We start from the raw sequence: 15,306 nt of genomic DNA on the forward strand, positions 1-15,306 counted from the left end.
AAGACATACTATAAAGCCACAGTAATCAAGACAGTGTGATAGTAGTCTAAAAATAGATAAATTCAACAGATGAGTGACCAGAAATAAACTTGCACATGTATGTTTAACTGATTTTAAATTAAGGTGGCAAGTTAACTCAACAAATAAAGTATTGTGGTACTACAAAAATAGATATTCAAATGGGTAGGAAAAAGAACCTCTACCACTCACACCATATACAAATAATAAGTTGGAATATATCGCAGACCTAAACATTAAATCTTGAACCATAACATTTCTAGAAGAAGACATATGTCAATATAGTTACAATATTGAGGTCAATTCATCCTCACTGAGTTAAGAATTTATGACCTTCAGTAAGAATTTGAAAGATATGTATTCATAAGATATATAGAAATGATACAATATTTACCAATTTTGTAAACAAACATTGTTAAATGCCTAGTTATGTGCTAGAGCAGCGAAGATTGCAGACATGACCCCTGCTCTCACTGAGCTGGAAGGAAGGAGGAGAAGGAAAGGCGGCACCAAGAAAGGACAGAGGGAAATTAGGAAGTATTGCAGATAAAATGAAATTACCTATTACAATTGATGCCTCTTAAAGTTTTCATGATTCTCCCTAAAAATAATAAAGGAACTGGAATGAAAAACAAAAGTAGATACTGCTAAGAGAATGATATCACCAAAGTGATAGTATAGAAGACCCCATTTGGAAGAAGGTTGAGGCTCTTCTTTCAAAGGATGTTACACCATAAAAAAAAAAAAGACTCCAGTCCCTGTTTCCCAGCAAACAAAAATAGCTCTGGCATAGCTTTCAAATACACTTAAAAAACTTCAGCAAAACAGTAGAACAAAAAACCCAAGAATAACTGCATAAAAAGGAAGACCACTTCATTTTGCTTATATCATCCTGTTTCCCAAGCTAGCAATGCTCAGGGCCAAGGGGGAGTTCCCCAACCAGAAAGAGTTCCCCTTGCTGGGAAAGGAAAAGCATGGTGAGCAGCCACCTTTCCCAGCTTTCTACCATCACAAGAGAGTCCTACTTCAGTTTCATCTCACCCAAACCAGCAAGGCTGAGACCTACAGAGATGACTGAAAAAAAGGGAGAAAAACAGGGGCTACCAATAGTAGCCACACAACAAGAGCAATTGCAGTTCACAGTGACCTGGTCTGCAAACACAAAAGCTACTGAATGAATGGAAAGCCAGCATTGCGTTCTGCAGATCCTGTAGATTTCACCAACTTTCACCTCACAGGTATTCATATTTCCTGATACCAGCTGCCTGAGTCTTTCCAGCAACTTTTCCCACACCACCCACCAGAGCCCCTAAATTAACCCTGGTAGCCAGCCCAGGCCTCTGCAGCTGCACAGTGCAAGATTATAGACTTGACCCCTATGGCTGATCCCCAACAGCATGCATACATGTCGCGCGCCCCGTCCTCGCCAGCAAGAACAGCACGCAACAACAGCAGGATTCTTCTGCAGAAAGCTTTATTCTTCAGCTCTTTGTGAAACAAATGAGTTGGGCAGGACCCAGAGGGGAAGGAGAGGCTTGCTTATATAGTTCTCATGCTCTGACCTGGTTGGTGCGGCTCCATATGCCTTATTAGCATAACAATTTGGTGGGTCTCATTGGTCCTTATGCCAAGGCGCAATTAGCATGTAGTTTAGTGGTATGGGATGATTTGTCATTAGGAAGTTCAGGGCCTTCCGGCTGCCCTGCATTGGGCGCTATTTTCTGAGCACGGCTGCCAACAATAAAGGCCATAGATGACAAGTCCACCGCTAACATCATACTCAATGGCAAAAGGTTGAAAACTTTTCCCTAGGATCAGGAACAATAAAAGGGTGCCCACTCTTACCAGTTCAGTTCATCATAATGCTGGATGTCAAAGCTATAGCAATCAAGCAATAAAAATAAAAGGCACGACTTTGAAAGGAAGAAGTAAAATTGTCTTTTTCCAGATTATATGATATTTTATACATAGAAAATGTCAAAGAATCTACCCAAAAAAATGTTTAGAATAAACAAATTCAGTAAAGCTGTGGCACACTATCAACATACAGAATTAGTTGTGTTTCTATGACAAACAATGGAATGTCTGAAAAAGAAATAAAGGAAATCCATTCACAATTGCATCAAAAATACTTCAATACTTAGGAATAAATTTAACCAAGAAGATGAAAGATCAATACACTGAAAACTACAAAGCTCTGATGAAAGAAATTCAAGACATAAACAAGTTGAAAGATTTCTTTTGTTTGTGGATCAGAATTAATACTGTTAAAATGCCCATACAATGCAAAGCAATCTAGAGATTCAATACAATCCCTATCAAAATCCAGTGGCATTTTTCACAAAATTAAAAAAACAACCCTAAAATTGGTATGGAACCACAAAGAGCCAAAGAAATCCTGAGAAGGAAGAACAAAGCTTGAGGTATCATACTTCCTAATCTCACACTATACTACAAAGTTATCATAATCAAAACAGTATGGTCATGGCATAAAAACAGACACGGGCAAATAGAAGAATCAACAGCCCAAAGATAAACTCACATATACGGTCAACTGATACTTGACTAGGGAGTCAAGAAAATTCAATGGGAAAAGGAGAGTCTCTTCAATAAATGGTCTCTTGAAAACTGGATAATCACATACTGTAAAATGATATTAGACCCTTATCTTACAACACTCACAAAAATTAACTTGAACTGCATTAAAAACTTAAACATTAGAACTGAAACCATAAAACTCCCAGAAGAAAACAAAGGGAAAAGCTCCCTTACATTGTTCTCAGCAATGATTTTTTTGGATATGACACCAAAAGCACAAGCAAAAAAAGCACAAGTCAACAAGTGGGACTACATCAAACTGTAAAGATTCTATACAGGGAAATAAATAACAAAATGAAAAAGTGGGGTTCTATGGTGTTGGAGAACATATTTGTGAAGTATATTTTATAAGGGATTAATACAAAATACTTAAAGAATTCATAGAACTCAATAACAAAAGCAACCAGTTTAAAAAGGTGGGCTGAGGAAATGAGTATTTTTCCAAAGAAGATGTACAAATGGCCAACAGGTATATGAAATGTGCTCAACATCACTAATCAAGGCAAATCATAACCCCAAAGAGATAATCAACTCACACCTGTTAGAATGGGTATGATCAGAAAAGAGAACAATGTTGACGAGGATGTGGAGAAAAAGGGAACCCTGTGTCCTGTTGGTGCAGGACCTGATCTGAGCCCACAAGCAGCTGCAGGGACCCTGGATGTCAGTGAAGTCAGTGTACTCTCTCATGGCTGTATGGTCTTCCCCTAAACATGCAATAGTAGTAAAGGCAAGTGAAGGGTGTTAAGTCATGCAAATATACAGCTGGAGGGAATACCCTAAAGTGTATGTGTCGCGCGCCCCGTCCTCGCCGGCAAGAACAGCACGCAACAACAGCAGGATTCTTCTACAGAAAGCTTTATTCTTCAGCTCTTTGTGAAACAAATGAGTTGGGCAGGACCCAGAGGGGAAGGAGAGGCTTGCTTATATAGTTCTCATGCTCTGACCTGGTTGGTGCGGCTCCATATGCCTTATTAGCATAACAATTTGGTGGGTCTCATTGGTCCTTATGCCAAGGCGCAATTAGCATGTAGTTTAGTGGTATGGGATGATTTGTCATTAGGAAGTTCGGGGCCTTCTGGCTGCCCTGCATTGGGCGCTATTTTCTGAGCGCGGCTGCCAACATCTCCCCCTTTTTTGTCTAACAGAAGCTCAAGGCGGAACTTGCCAGCAGAGGCGGAGACAGAGGCCTGACCTCCATCATACTTCCTGATGCCCCCTTTTTGGAGAGGGGTTCTGGGCATCTACCCCTATGCAGTCAGGCATGCCTCTCAGAGGGGTCCAATACCTCTTGCAGTGCTTTGCCTCGCATCCTCTGGCTGGCGTTGGGACCGCTTGGTACAAAGGGTTTGGACCTTTTTTCTCAACCCTCTTGCACCATGAGCTTCTTAAAGAAAGCTGTGATTAAGCATTGAGGTACTCGGGCCTGGTGCAGTGCCACATGGGCTCAGGGTGCAAGAGCTACCTCAAGCTAAAGCTGAGCTTCCTTCTTAAGCATATTGAGCCACACTTGGGGAGAGGCGCCAACGTCTATCGCCATTAGGGCTTGAGCAAGGATCACCTTGTCCTGCTTATGTTGGTTGCGGAGTCTGCATAACAACCAGAGTAAGAGCATGAGACTTCCAAGCAGGAACACACCCATCCCAGCTATGCCCGCCCACTCCTTGACGTGGGAGAGAGCTCTGAGGAACCAGGAAGAGAGTCCTTCCGCTAAGGAGATATCTAGACGGGTGGAGTTGATGTGGATAATTTCTCGCCGCAGCTCTTCTAGTGTCCCATCGAAGTCTTGGGACCAGTTTCCTGAAAGATACTGGGACAGGCCTCGTGACAGATTAGTGAAAGCATTTAATACTTCTGTTAGTGATCCTGGCTTGTTTGTGGCTCTGTAATATGGCTGCGGCTAGGCCCGCGTTGGTGAGTGGTCCTCCTATTTCTCTACAGGCTTTCAACCAAGCGTGTATCCCTTTCTGTTTCCAGGGTGTTATCGCCTGTCTGCATTCCTTGGTACATTGTTCAAACACTAATTGCTCCACTAGGGGCATTGCTTGTTCCTGATCTCCAAATATTCTGCCTGCGGCCTCCATCATACGAGCGACAAAGTCAGAAAATGGCTCGCTCGGCCCCTGAATAATTTTTGTCAAATTGCCTGATACTTCTCCTTTGTTGGTGAGGGCTTTCCATGCCTTGGCGGCGCACGTGTTTATTTGTGCATATACCTGTAAGGGGAAGGCGGTCTGGTTGGCTACCCACTGTCCTTGGCCCGTCAGCATATCATATGACCACGCAGGCTGTCCTTCGGCCGCGTTTGCGCGTGCCTGGGTCATACTGATATCATGCCACAATGCCTTCCATTCTATGTATTGCCCCATACTAGAAAGGCATGCCTTAGTTACATATTGCCAGTCTACGGGTGTCATGGCTGTCTCTGTTAATCTCTCAACTTGTGCTATGGTATAGTTAGCACTGACTCCATAAGCCCGAACGGATTCTGCTAACTCCTTAACTTGTTTATGGCTCAGGGGCTGGTGAGAACGTACGCCATTATCCTCAAATACAGGAAACATTTGTCTAATTGCCTGAAGAGTATCTGGGTGGCAAAAGGAGAGTGCGCCACTCACGTAAGGTGGCGGGGCAACGGGCGTCGGGGGACACCCTGCTTTCATTTTTTCCTTGATCCGCTTTTCAACTTTGCTGGTTCCCTTACTTCTGCACTCTGCGGTTTTATTTTTTTCCCCTTCCTCTGCGGACGTTAATTCCTCCTCAGATTCCCTATTGGAGAGTTGGAGGTCCCTCAACTCTTTCCAGGGGTATTTACTATTTTCTCCGAGGCGATCGTCACTCGCTTCTCGGGGCTCTTTCGCTTTTGCCCTAGGCGGGCTTTCTCCCTCACTCTGGGGTTTCTTTACTTTCGTTTTTGTGGCCTTTTTTCGGCCGTGCGCGCTCTCTGTTTCCCGTTCCGTTTCTGACATGCTCTCTTGGATATCTGTCAATGCTCTCTGACCTTCTTTTATTACCTTTTCACATCTCTCATCTTGCAGACAAGCTCTAATCAGTTTCCAGAGGGGCCTGGTGCCTCCCCTCAGGCTACCCTCCTCCTCCTCTCTATCAAGATCTTTCCCCAGTTTGTCCTAGCTCGGGATTGAGAGGGACCCTGAACAAATGAACCAGGGGGCCACACAGTCTATCTCCTTCACAAAAGATCCTAAGATTTTGCTGGAGACCTTCAAGTTTCGCTCTTTGAGAGCTGTCTGCAGCGCCGTGACTAATGACGGTGCATTCCCCATGGTGCCTCCTTATTTACAGAGAACTATCAACCATTATCCTAAAAAGCAGGGGCCTCTCGGAACTTACCCCTCCGGGCTTTCTTCTGACCTGCAGTTCTGAATCCTCTCCAGATGTCTGAAGGGTCCTCCCTGTGCCGGTGATGTTCTGGTTCCCGGGTTTTGGCACCACTTGTCGCGCGCCCCGTCCTCCCCGGCAAGAACAGCACGCAACAACAGCAGGATTCTTCTGCAGAAAGCTTTATTCTTCGGCTCTTTGTGAAACAAATGAGTTGGGCAGGACCCAGAGGGGAAGGAGAGGCTTGCTTATATAGTTCTCATGCTCTGACCTGGTTGGTGCGGCTCCATATGCCTTATTAGCATAACAATTTGGTGGGTCTCATTGGTCCTTATGCCAAGGCGCAATTAGCATGTAGTTTAGTGGTATGGGATGATTTGTCATTAGGAAGTTCGGGGCCTTCCGGCTGCCCTGCATTGGGCGCTATTTTCTGAGCGCAGCTGCCAACACTTTATTATGTTGATGTTCATTCCTCTTATATCTAATTTCATTAGAATTTTTTATCAGGTAAGGATAGCGAATTTTGTCAAATGCTTTTTCAACATTTATTCAGTTTATCATATGATGTTTGTCTTTCATTCTATTAATCACATTTATGGATCTCTATATCAACAACATCCTTATATCCCAGGAATAAATCTTGCTTGATTATATGATTCCTTAATCTATTGATTGAATTTAGTTTGCTAATCAGAATTTTTGCATCTGCATTCATAAGGGATTTGATCCATAATTTTATTTTATTGTAGTATCTAGCAGGGAAGGGGACCACGTGTGGGTGTGTAGTGGCACCCAGTTCAGGAGAGCAGTATTTCTCTTTGGCTCAGGCCACTGGGGTCCAAAGCAATGAAAACTGTGTGGTCCTTGGACAGCACCGTGGGGATCCACATTGGCTGCAAGTACTATTGGCTTTCTCAGTAGCACGTCCAGGTCTACTGGCTAGGGACCAGGATAGGAAACTTAATGGTGGCCAGAGTCGCTGGTATACATACATTCAGCTGTAGTGCCTGTGTAGTGGCAGAGGCTGGTTGTAGACTCACAAAGTGGTGGAGTCAGGGAAGTTAGTAAGTGCCAGAGCTCACTGCAGGCACATTGGCAGCTGTGGTGGTCCTGGCTGTCAGTGTGAAAATATGTGTTTTGGGGTCTGAATACAAGTGCATGGCGATAGAGGCTAGTGATGGAGATCCTGCCAGCAGCTATGCATGTGCACAGCTGAAGGGGCTAGGCGCAAGTGAGTGAGGTGGTGCAGAGCCTGATCACTGGTGTACAGCCACTGTGGAAAACAGTAGGGAGGTTCCTCAAAAAATTAAAAACAGAACAACCATTTGATTCAATGATTCCACTTCTGGGTACATATCTAAAGGAAAGGAAAACAGGCTATTGAAAAGTAACTGCACTCTTTGTTTGTTGTAGCATTATTCACAATGACTAAGGTATGGAAACAATATATCAAGAGATAAGTGGATAAAGATATGGTATGTATATATATAATGGGCTATTATTCAATCATGAGAACGATGGAAATCCTGCCACTTGCAACAGCATGGACAGACTTTGAGGGGTTTTTGCTTTCACTTAGAGGTATAAGAAGAAGTATCATCATACTGTGTGATATAACTTATATGTGGAATCTAAAAACTGGAGTTGTAGAAACAGAGTAGAATGGTGATTACTAGGGGCTTAGAAGTTGGAGAAATTGGGGAGATGGTCAAAAGGTACAAATTTCCATTTGTAAGGTGAATAAGTTCTGGGGATCTAATGTGCAGCACTGTGATTATAGTCAATAATATTGTTATATACTTGAAATTCATAAGAAAATAGATCTAAAATATTCTCACCAATGAAAAGAAATGGTAGATATGTGATGTGAGAGAGGGTGTTAGATAACACTATGGTGGTAGTCATTTTGCCATATATAATTGTATATCATCAACACACTGGACAAGTTAACTTACATACCGTTATATGTCTATTACATCTCAATAAGGCTGAAAAAAATCAGATAAAGATGCATTAACTTGGAAAATTTCACTTTATTCTAATCATTTGAGACCAAAGTTTCTACATTTGTATAATGTTTTTGGTTTTAAAACCACAACTAGTAGGGAAAGCAGCTATAATTCCATAAAATTTACTCTTTTGATTGTCTCTCTGGATCTGTTTTCTGTTATATATTTCTATTATTGAAAACCTACTCAAATTATAAAAATTTTTAAAGGCAAACTGGAAACTGATGCAGATTTGTTAGAGTTGTTCTTTCTTTCAAATACCTAAAAATTAATCATATCTTTGGCAATACATGTTTTCTAGACTGTCCTAGAAACCCTATTTGTGCACCAGATTATCAAATATTTTTAAATCATGAAATGTTCATTTTGTTAATTAATGCACATGTATAATTTTTTAAACATACATTTTATAGATGTGTGAGTGAATAATTGGTCCTCAGAATGATTATGGAAGAACTCAAATGAACTCCATTTGTTACTCTGCAAAAGGCTAGATTACAATTTCACACTTTTTAAAAATCACATTTTCACAATCTCTGAGATATCAGTGCTCCCTGAAGTTATCTGTCTTTCCCAAAGTAGAGATTCAGTGTATATTTTGTAGTCAATGTCACCTTTATTAAATAGGAAAAAAACATTCCAGCCAGCTCTTTCATCTCTGACATTTTCCAAAGAATCATCTGTCACTAAGGAAAGGTACATTGTCTCCTGCAAGTTGAATTCCATGTCACTTAAGAAGAAAGTTTATTATCTGTGTTTCAAGTCAAAATATAATATTTAAAACTGTCACAGTTTATTTATATAACAGTCTTACTGTTTGTGGTATTTTTCTCTAAATCCAGGCTTGGTAGCTCAGAATCATGCCTGTGAACAATGGGCAATAAGAAACCTCTGCATTCTAAGAGCTTTCAGTTGTTGGGGCCAGCCATTTTTTTTCACAGGGCTTGTAGGTAGATACTTTGTAGAGTCTGGAATGCTTTACTCATGAACACACTTCACTGGAATAGGTGTGACTGCTTTTCATTCCTATAGACAAGCCAGGGGTATTTTGAAGGAATCAATAAGAAAATGTCCTTCAGCATAGAATATATAATACAAAGATTATATAATGGAATATATATATATATATGTGGAATGTTATTCAGCTCTAAAAAAAGAAAGAACAACATTTTGCAACAACATGGATGAAGCTAGAGGACATTATACCTAGGAGAACAAGTGAGACACAGTAAGGGAAATAGCACATGATCTCCCTTACATGTGGAATCTAAAATAGTCAAACTGATAGAATCAGAGAGTAGAATGGCAGTTGCCAGGGTTTAGGGGGTGTAAGAAATGGGGTGATATTGTGCAAGGGATACAAATTTTCAGTTATGCAAGATTAGAAAGAGATTTTATAATCAACAAAATGATGAGAGTTGACAATACTGTATATCATATATTTGAAATTTGTGTAGATTTTCTCAATGCACATACAAAATGTAGAAGTAATGGATATGTTATTAAGCTTGATTATGGTAATCCTTTCACAATGTATAAATTATCATAACATCAAGTTGTACACCTTAAATATAAACATTTGTATGTCAAAGATATCACAATAAAGCTATTTTTTAAGTTCATAATTCTGAACTACTGTATTTCTGCTAGATTGGAAACTAATGAACATCTTTTCTGTAAATTTTCTGAAACTCTTGAACAACATACCAAATGATTGTGCTGGGACATGTTGGGCAATGAAGTGAATCGCCCTGTACTTTTATCATTTATCCTGGTTGAAAAGAAAACAACCTGGCAAGTGTCCACCAAGGGGCTGCAGGACCTTAGAAGCTCATCTCTGGCATAATGGAACCTCTCTGATAGGAACTAAGGAAAATGAACAAGGTAACATAGTCACACTATAGTTCCCATTCCTGGAAAATGCATCAAGAAAGAAATAGGACAATCAGGGTCCTCAGAACATACCAATGTGCTCCATGAAAGAGGGACATTTTGCTACCTTGTAAACAGAGGGAGAGGGAATGACCAGAGAGGTAGCAACATCACTTTGCAGGAGAAGACAGTTACAGACGTCTCTTTTATCCCCCCTCCCATTCTGTTTTTACAACACCAGAGAAGATTCCTTTCACAGAGCTAAAATTAAGTCAAGGAGTACTAGGAAGATGGGAGGAGAAAAACTTTAAATCAAAATAAGATACTAACTTTTCAAAATGAACAGGGCTGATTCACAGTAAAAACTATAATAATATTCTCTGAATAGTCAAACATTAATGAAAAATGGGATCAAGCAGAGGTATTATTAAACATCTGTTTATTCAGTGGAAAAGAGGAATTCAAAGAGCTTGGTTAGGAACAGTTATTTTAAAAAACTTATACTATAAACAAGCTGAAATTCACGAATAATTAAACTGTATTTCCTACAGGCTAGCATATTTTGAAACAACAATGTAGCATATTTGAATGAGTACAGGATTTGAAATTCAACTCCTAGCTCTGCCACTAATTATGCATCACTGAGTAGCTCAGTTAATCTCCCCAGATATGTTTGTTTATAAAAAGATACTACAAAGTCTTACTTTTCTAACTCACAGGATTATTTTGAAGGTTAAATTAAGATAATTGAACTAAAGAACATCTTATTAACTACGGTACAATTCAGTAGAACCCATAATAATGGAGGAGAGATTTAGAAGCCATGTAATGTGTGTCTGATTCCATCTGATAAATGTTTTTCTCATTGCTTTCACACCGTTCACTTGTTTTCACATTTATACACTTCCAGAAACATATAGAGCTTTGTTATCAGTGTACTTTACAAAGGAGACACAATTTATGGGATAATTTGGAGGAAAAGGGAAGAGAAGACTGTATTATGAAAGCAAGATTGTCCTTTCTGCTACTCACGTTTATTCATATGTTTTACCCATATTTAAGTCAATGTCCATTATGTATGCATCACTAATCTAGCTGCTTTTGTTGTAGAATTGTTGAGGAGATGATATGGTCAGAGTTGGAGAGAAAAAAAGCACATGTAAATACAAATGTATTTGTGTAATGTGTATATAAAAAATACATAAATGAATATGTAATGTGTGTATATATAAACATGTGATGTTCATATTTCCAAAAGTTTGGGAAATTTTTCATTTTATGAAGAAAAACTAGTAAGAAACAATGTAGAGAATAGCAGGCAGTAAGGGTAAATCTGGGTCTTTTCAATAAGCTGACCACACATGTAAATTCATATTTAAGCACACACCTAACTGAGGCAAAAATGCCTGCAACTCACTGATAGAAAAGCTTCCCAGTCAGAAGGTTAGGAGAGCAAAGGAACTATTCTTTGAATAATCTGGGAGTGTTTGAGGAATGGTCAAATGACTCAGAAGTGAGAAAAAAAAAAAAAAAAACGTCCAACAGGCAAATAGGGGCCAAACTGTGAAGGCCTAATGTGAGCTTGGAAGGGAAAAGACGATTCTGAGATGGAGTTTCATTATTCAAAGACAACTCTAATGGGTTTATGAAGAAAGTGATTCTGTAGTATATTTTAAGCTCATATTGTGCTAGCCTTGAAAGTTAATTGTGGCGTTCACTGGAGTGGTAGACCTGTGATGAGAATTATAGTCAGGATTCATTTTATATGCAGACAGCACAAGACATGGATGCGGGCAGGAAACAGCAAGATAAATTAAGGGTAGCCCCAAAATTGTTGTTTTTAATGATAGAGAAGAAAAAGCAGAGATATGTCCACTATGTAACTCAAGATTCAAAAAGTATGTGTGAACATCCTATTCGTACCTTATCCTAAATTTGTTAGTTTATCCCAAATCTTTCTTTTGGTTCTCACAGTATACTTATATTAGTTTAATAAATCCAATATTTAAAGCATTTTCATTTGGTCTTTGAACATTTCTATTCTATTTATTTGCTGTTAGCAATGATTCATCAATGGGAGGTAATTATGAAGCAAGTTAGAGAAATTTTTGTTCACACAAAAACCCATTTACACATATTTATGGTGGCTTTATTCACAGTAACCCCAAACTAGAAACAGCCTAATGCTTTTCAATTATTGAATAGTGAAACAAACTGCCACACCCATAACTTGGAATCTTATTCAACAAAATAAATATGTAAGAGAAAAGATGATTAATACATCTAACAACTTGTATCAAGGGAATTATGTTCACTGAATAAAGCAAAAATGCCAAAAAGTAATATCCTGTATGATTCCATTTATATAAATTATATGAGGGGAAAATACTGTTTTTCAGGGATTAGGGAAGGAGCAAAGAAGGTAGCTGTTTCCATAAAAGGGTGGCATGAGAGATGATAGAACTATTGTGTGCTTTCACTGTACTTGTGGCCACATGAATCTACACATGTGATAAAATTGCATAGAACACACACATGCACAAGTGAGTGCATGTAAAACTGATGAAATCTGAGTAAGATTGGCATATTGAGTGTATCAATAGAAATTTCTTGGTTGTAATATTGTAATACAGTTATACACAATATTATCATTGGGGGAAATTGAGTGAAGGATTTAATGAATCTTTATTATTCCTCACAATCTCTTATGAGTCTGTATGTATCTATAATATGAATAATTTTAAAACATATATACTAAAACTCAATCAAAAGGAAATGGAAAACATGAACAGAGTCCTATGTCTATTGGAAAATATTTAATCAGTAAATAAAAACTTTTCCTCAAAGAAAGCTCAAAACCCAGATGACTTCAGAGGATTTTTCCAACCGCATAAAAAGTAAATAACCAATCTTATATCCTTTCCTTCAGAGAATAAGAAGGGAAAACTCTGATGACATGCATGCTAAAGTATTAACTGGGAACTACACTGATGACAGTAATGTAATTCAAAATGCCTCAAATATAAGACAAGTTCAGAATTTAACAGAAAGACATGTAGTAAGGCAAACATAATCAAAAACTAATTGTAGAATTGACATATTGAGTACACAAAATTTCACTATACAATTCTTTCAAATTCTTTTGTACTTGAGTATTTTCTTAAGAAAATGTTGAAAATAGAAAGAAAAATTTAGAAACCACAAATAAAAACATCACCTATATGGAATTTTGCCAAAAAGAGGTCTTGAGTAAATGAGAGGACAGTTTCAGAGATTGTCTTTAAATGATAATATGGACAGTTTATATATGATTCTAGGTGCAAAAACAGCATAAAAAGCAGTCAATGAAATAAACATTACAAAACAATATCATAATTATCTTATTAAATATAGAAAAATAATTTGATAAGATTGAACAATCTTTCATGATAAAAACTCAGCAAACTAAGACTAGAAGGGTATTACCTCAACTACCTCAATTTTATCAAAAAGATCTGATCTGCAAATATTGATTGCCAACAACCTACTTAATGATGAAATACTGCATGTTCTTCCCAGAGATTGGGAGCAAGATACGGATGATCCAGTATTATTTTTTCTATTCATCATTGTACTGGAAGGCCTAGATAGTATATTAGGGCATATATATTTTTCTTTAATTATGATTGAATCACTTCTCTTTTAATAAAAGGAAAATAATATCTCTAGTTTATTATAGATGTAATCATATGCAAGTGTATCAACTTAAGCTGTATACTTTTCAAAATTAAAACCATACTTAATGTCATTAAGTAATTTAAAGCAGATCAAAAATAAAAACACTTTTTTTTCAATCTTTATCCACATTTACAACATGGTAAGGCCTTATGATCACTTTGCTAGATACATGGATATGGATATATATCATTCATTTGGTAAGAAACTGAAAGGCAGCACCAAGAAAATGCTGAAATTAGCTATCATCCTCATGATTAGAAAGCTAAGAGCAATCCCCCTAAACTGTCTTTCTTGGCAAACTAAACGGTAAAAAGCCAATCAGAAAAGGCAGCTTAACCTCCATGAGGCTTCACAGATTAAGACCAAGTTAACACAGACTCCAACTCTTATTCATGATGGTAATAGCTAACCTTGCCACGGTTATGAATTCTGGAACTTTGACATAGAGCAATTATAAATGATCCTCCAGGAATGTAGCCAGGTGTGCCACAGCCTGGAAGTGATATTTATTATATATATCTGTGGACAATTTCAAGGTCTCGTTGTCAATAGGTGATCCTAGCAACTGGTGATTAGTGGTCCAGATCCCAACCAATGGAAGAAGACATCATTTTGACATGTAAGTTGGTCCTGGGGATGGTAGCACAGTATGCAGAATATAGTCAATGATTCTGTAACATCTTTCTGTGTTAACAGGTGGTAACTGTACTAGTGAGGTGGAGGACTTAATAATATGGGTAGCTGTTGAATCACTGTGTTACATACTTGAAGCCAATATAAGATGTATATCAACTATACTTCAATTTAAAAAAATAAAGACATACTGGAAACCAGTAGGATGACTTTATGGAATCACTGACTTTTAGAGGTTGAAAAGACTCCAGAAATCAGATCCTTTTTCTTGTTAATTGAATGTATGAAATCTAGATGAAACATATTTCCTGTTTAAGGTCAGAGACCTAACAGACAGCTGAGGCAAAAAGCAGGTGTCTCATGCCAAGTTCAAAGTTCTGCCCTCAACAGCGTAGTGCCGATAACCACCATACAGAAATCCATATGTAGGATTATGGATATCTAATCATCTCAGGAAGTATTTGGCACCTACTAGTGATAGTTACTGTGTCTTTATTCATGAGTTTTCTGTTCCATAAAATATTGATGAGGGACCAGGTGCTGCATTCAGATGAAAGATTTGAGTGATACACTGCAGCAGAATATCATCACAGATGATCCAACCTGGAATGCAGTAAAATGGTGAACTAGTGTTGTCTTTTAATGAGTAACTGGCTGATGAAGCAGTCATGTGGGATGGCAATTTTCTCTTGAATGCAGAAAAAAGTTTTAGCTTCCAACTGAAAAATGCTGGAACATATTCACACTATAACTATTACTTCAGCTTGAAGGAAATTAGAATACATTAAATGAATGATTGATTAACTGGCTGAAATTTATTGGAATGTCCAGATTCTAAAGAGCCTACTATCATACCATTACACAAAATTCTTATCCCCTTTCTCTTTGATTATGATTATAGGTCAAATTGAGCAGGGATACATTATTACTTTTATGGGCCCTAAGCATTCTTGCCTTTATAGATCCCTTGTCCCATAAAAATACTACATTACATTTTAAAGTACATTGGCATAAAACAAATGTATTAATTCATGCTAAAACATTTTCTTTCACCTAAATTTTTTTCTAACAATTTAAAAAAATTCAAACATTTAATAAGCCTCTAAAATTATCATGAGGC

The 15,306-nt window shown here is 38.2% G+C and overlaps 1 protein-coding gene across 1 annotated transcript in view; it reads left to right on the forward strand.

Moving 5' to 3' along the window:
* Positions 1-7,113: 7,113 nt before the first annotated feature.
* LOC108394007 (14-3-3 protein zeta/delta) overlaps positions 7,114-15,306 on the forward strand; it is a 107,854-nt gene continuing 99,661 nt past the window's right edge. Inside the window, 1 exon segment of the mRNA XM_073219811.1 lies at positions 7,114-7,186. Within this exon segment, the coding sequence (XP_073075912.1) occupies positions 7,114-7,186 (73 nt within the window).

Source organism: Manis javanica, chromosome 2, assembly GCF_040802235.1.
Source record: "Manis javanica isolate MJ-LG chromosome 2, MJ_LKY, whole genome shotgun sequence".
In the NCBI taxonomy this organism is placed as follows: Eukaryota; Metazoa; Chordata; class Mammalia; order Pholidota; family Manidae; genus Manis; species Manis javanica.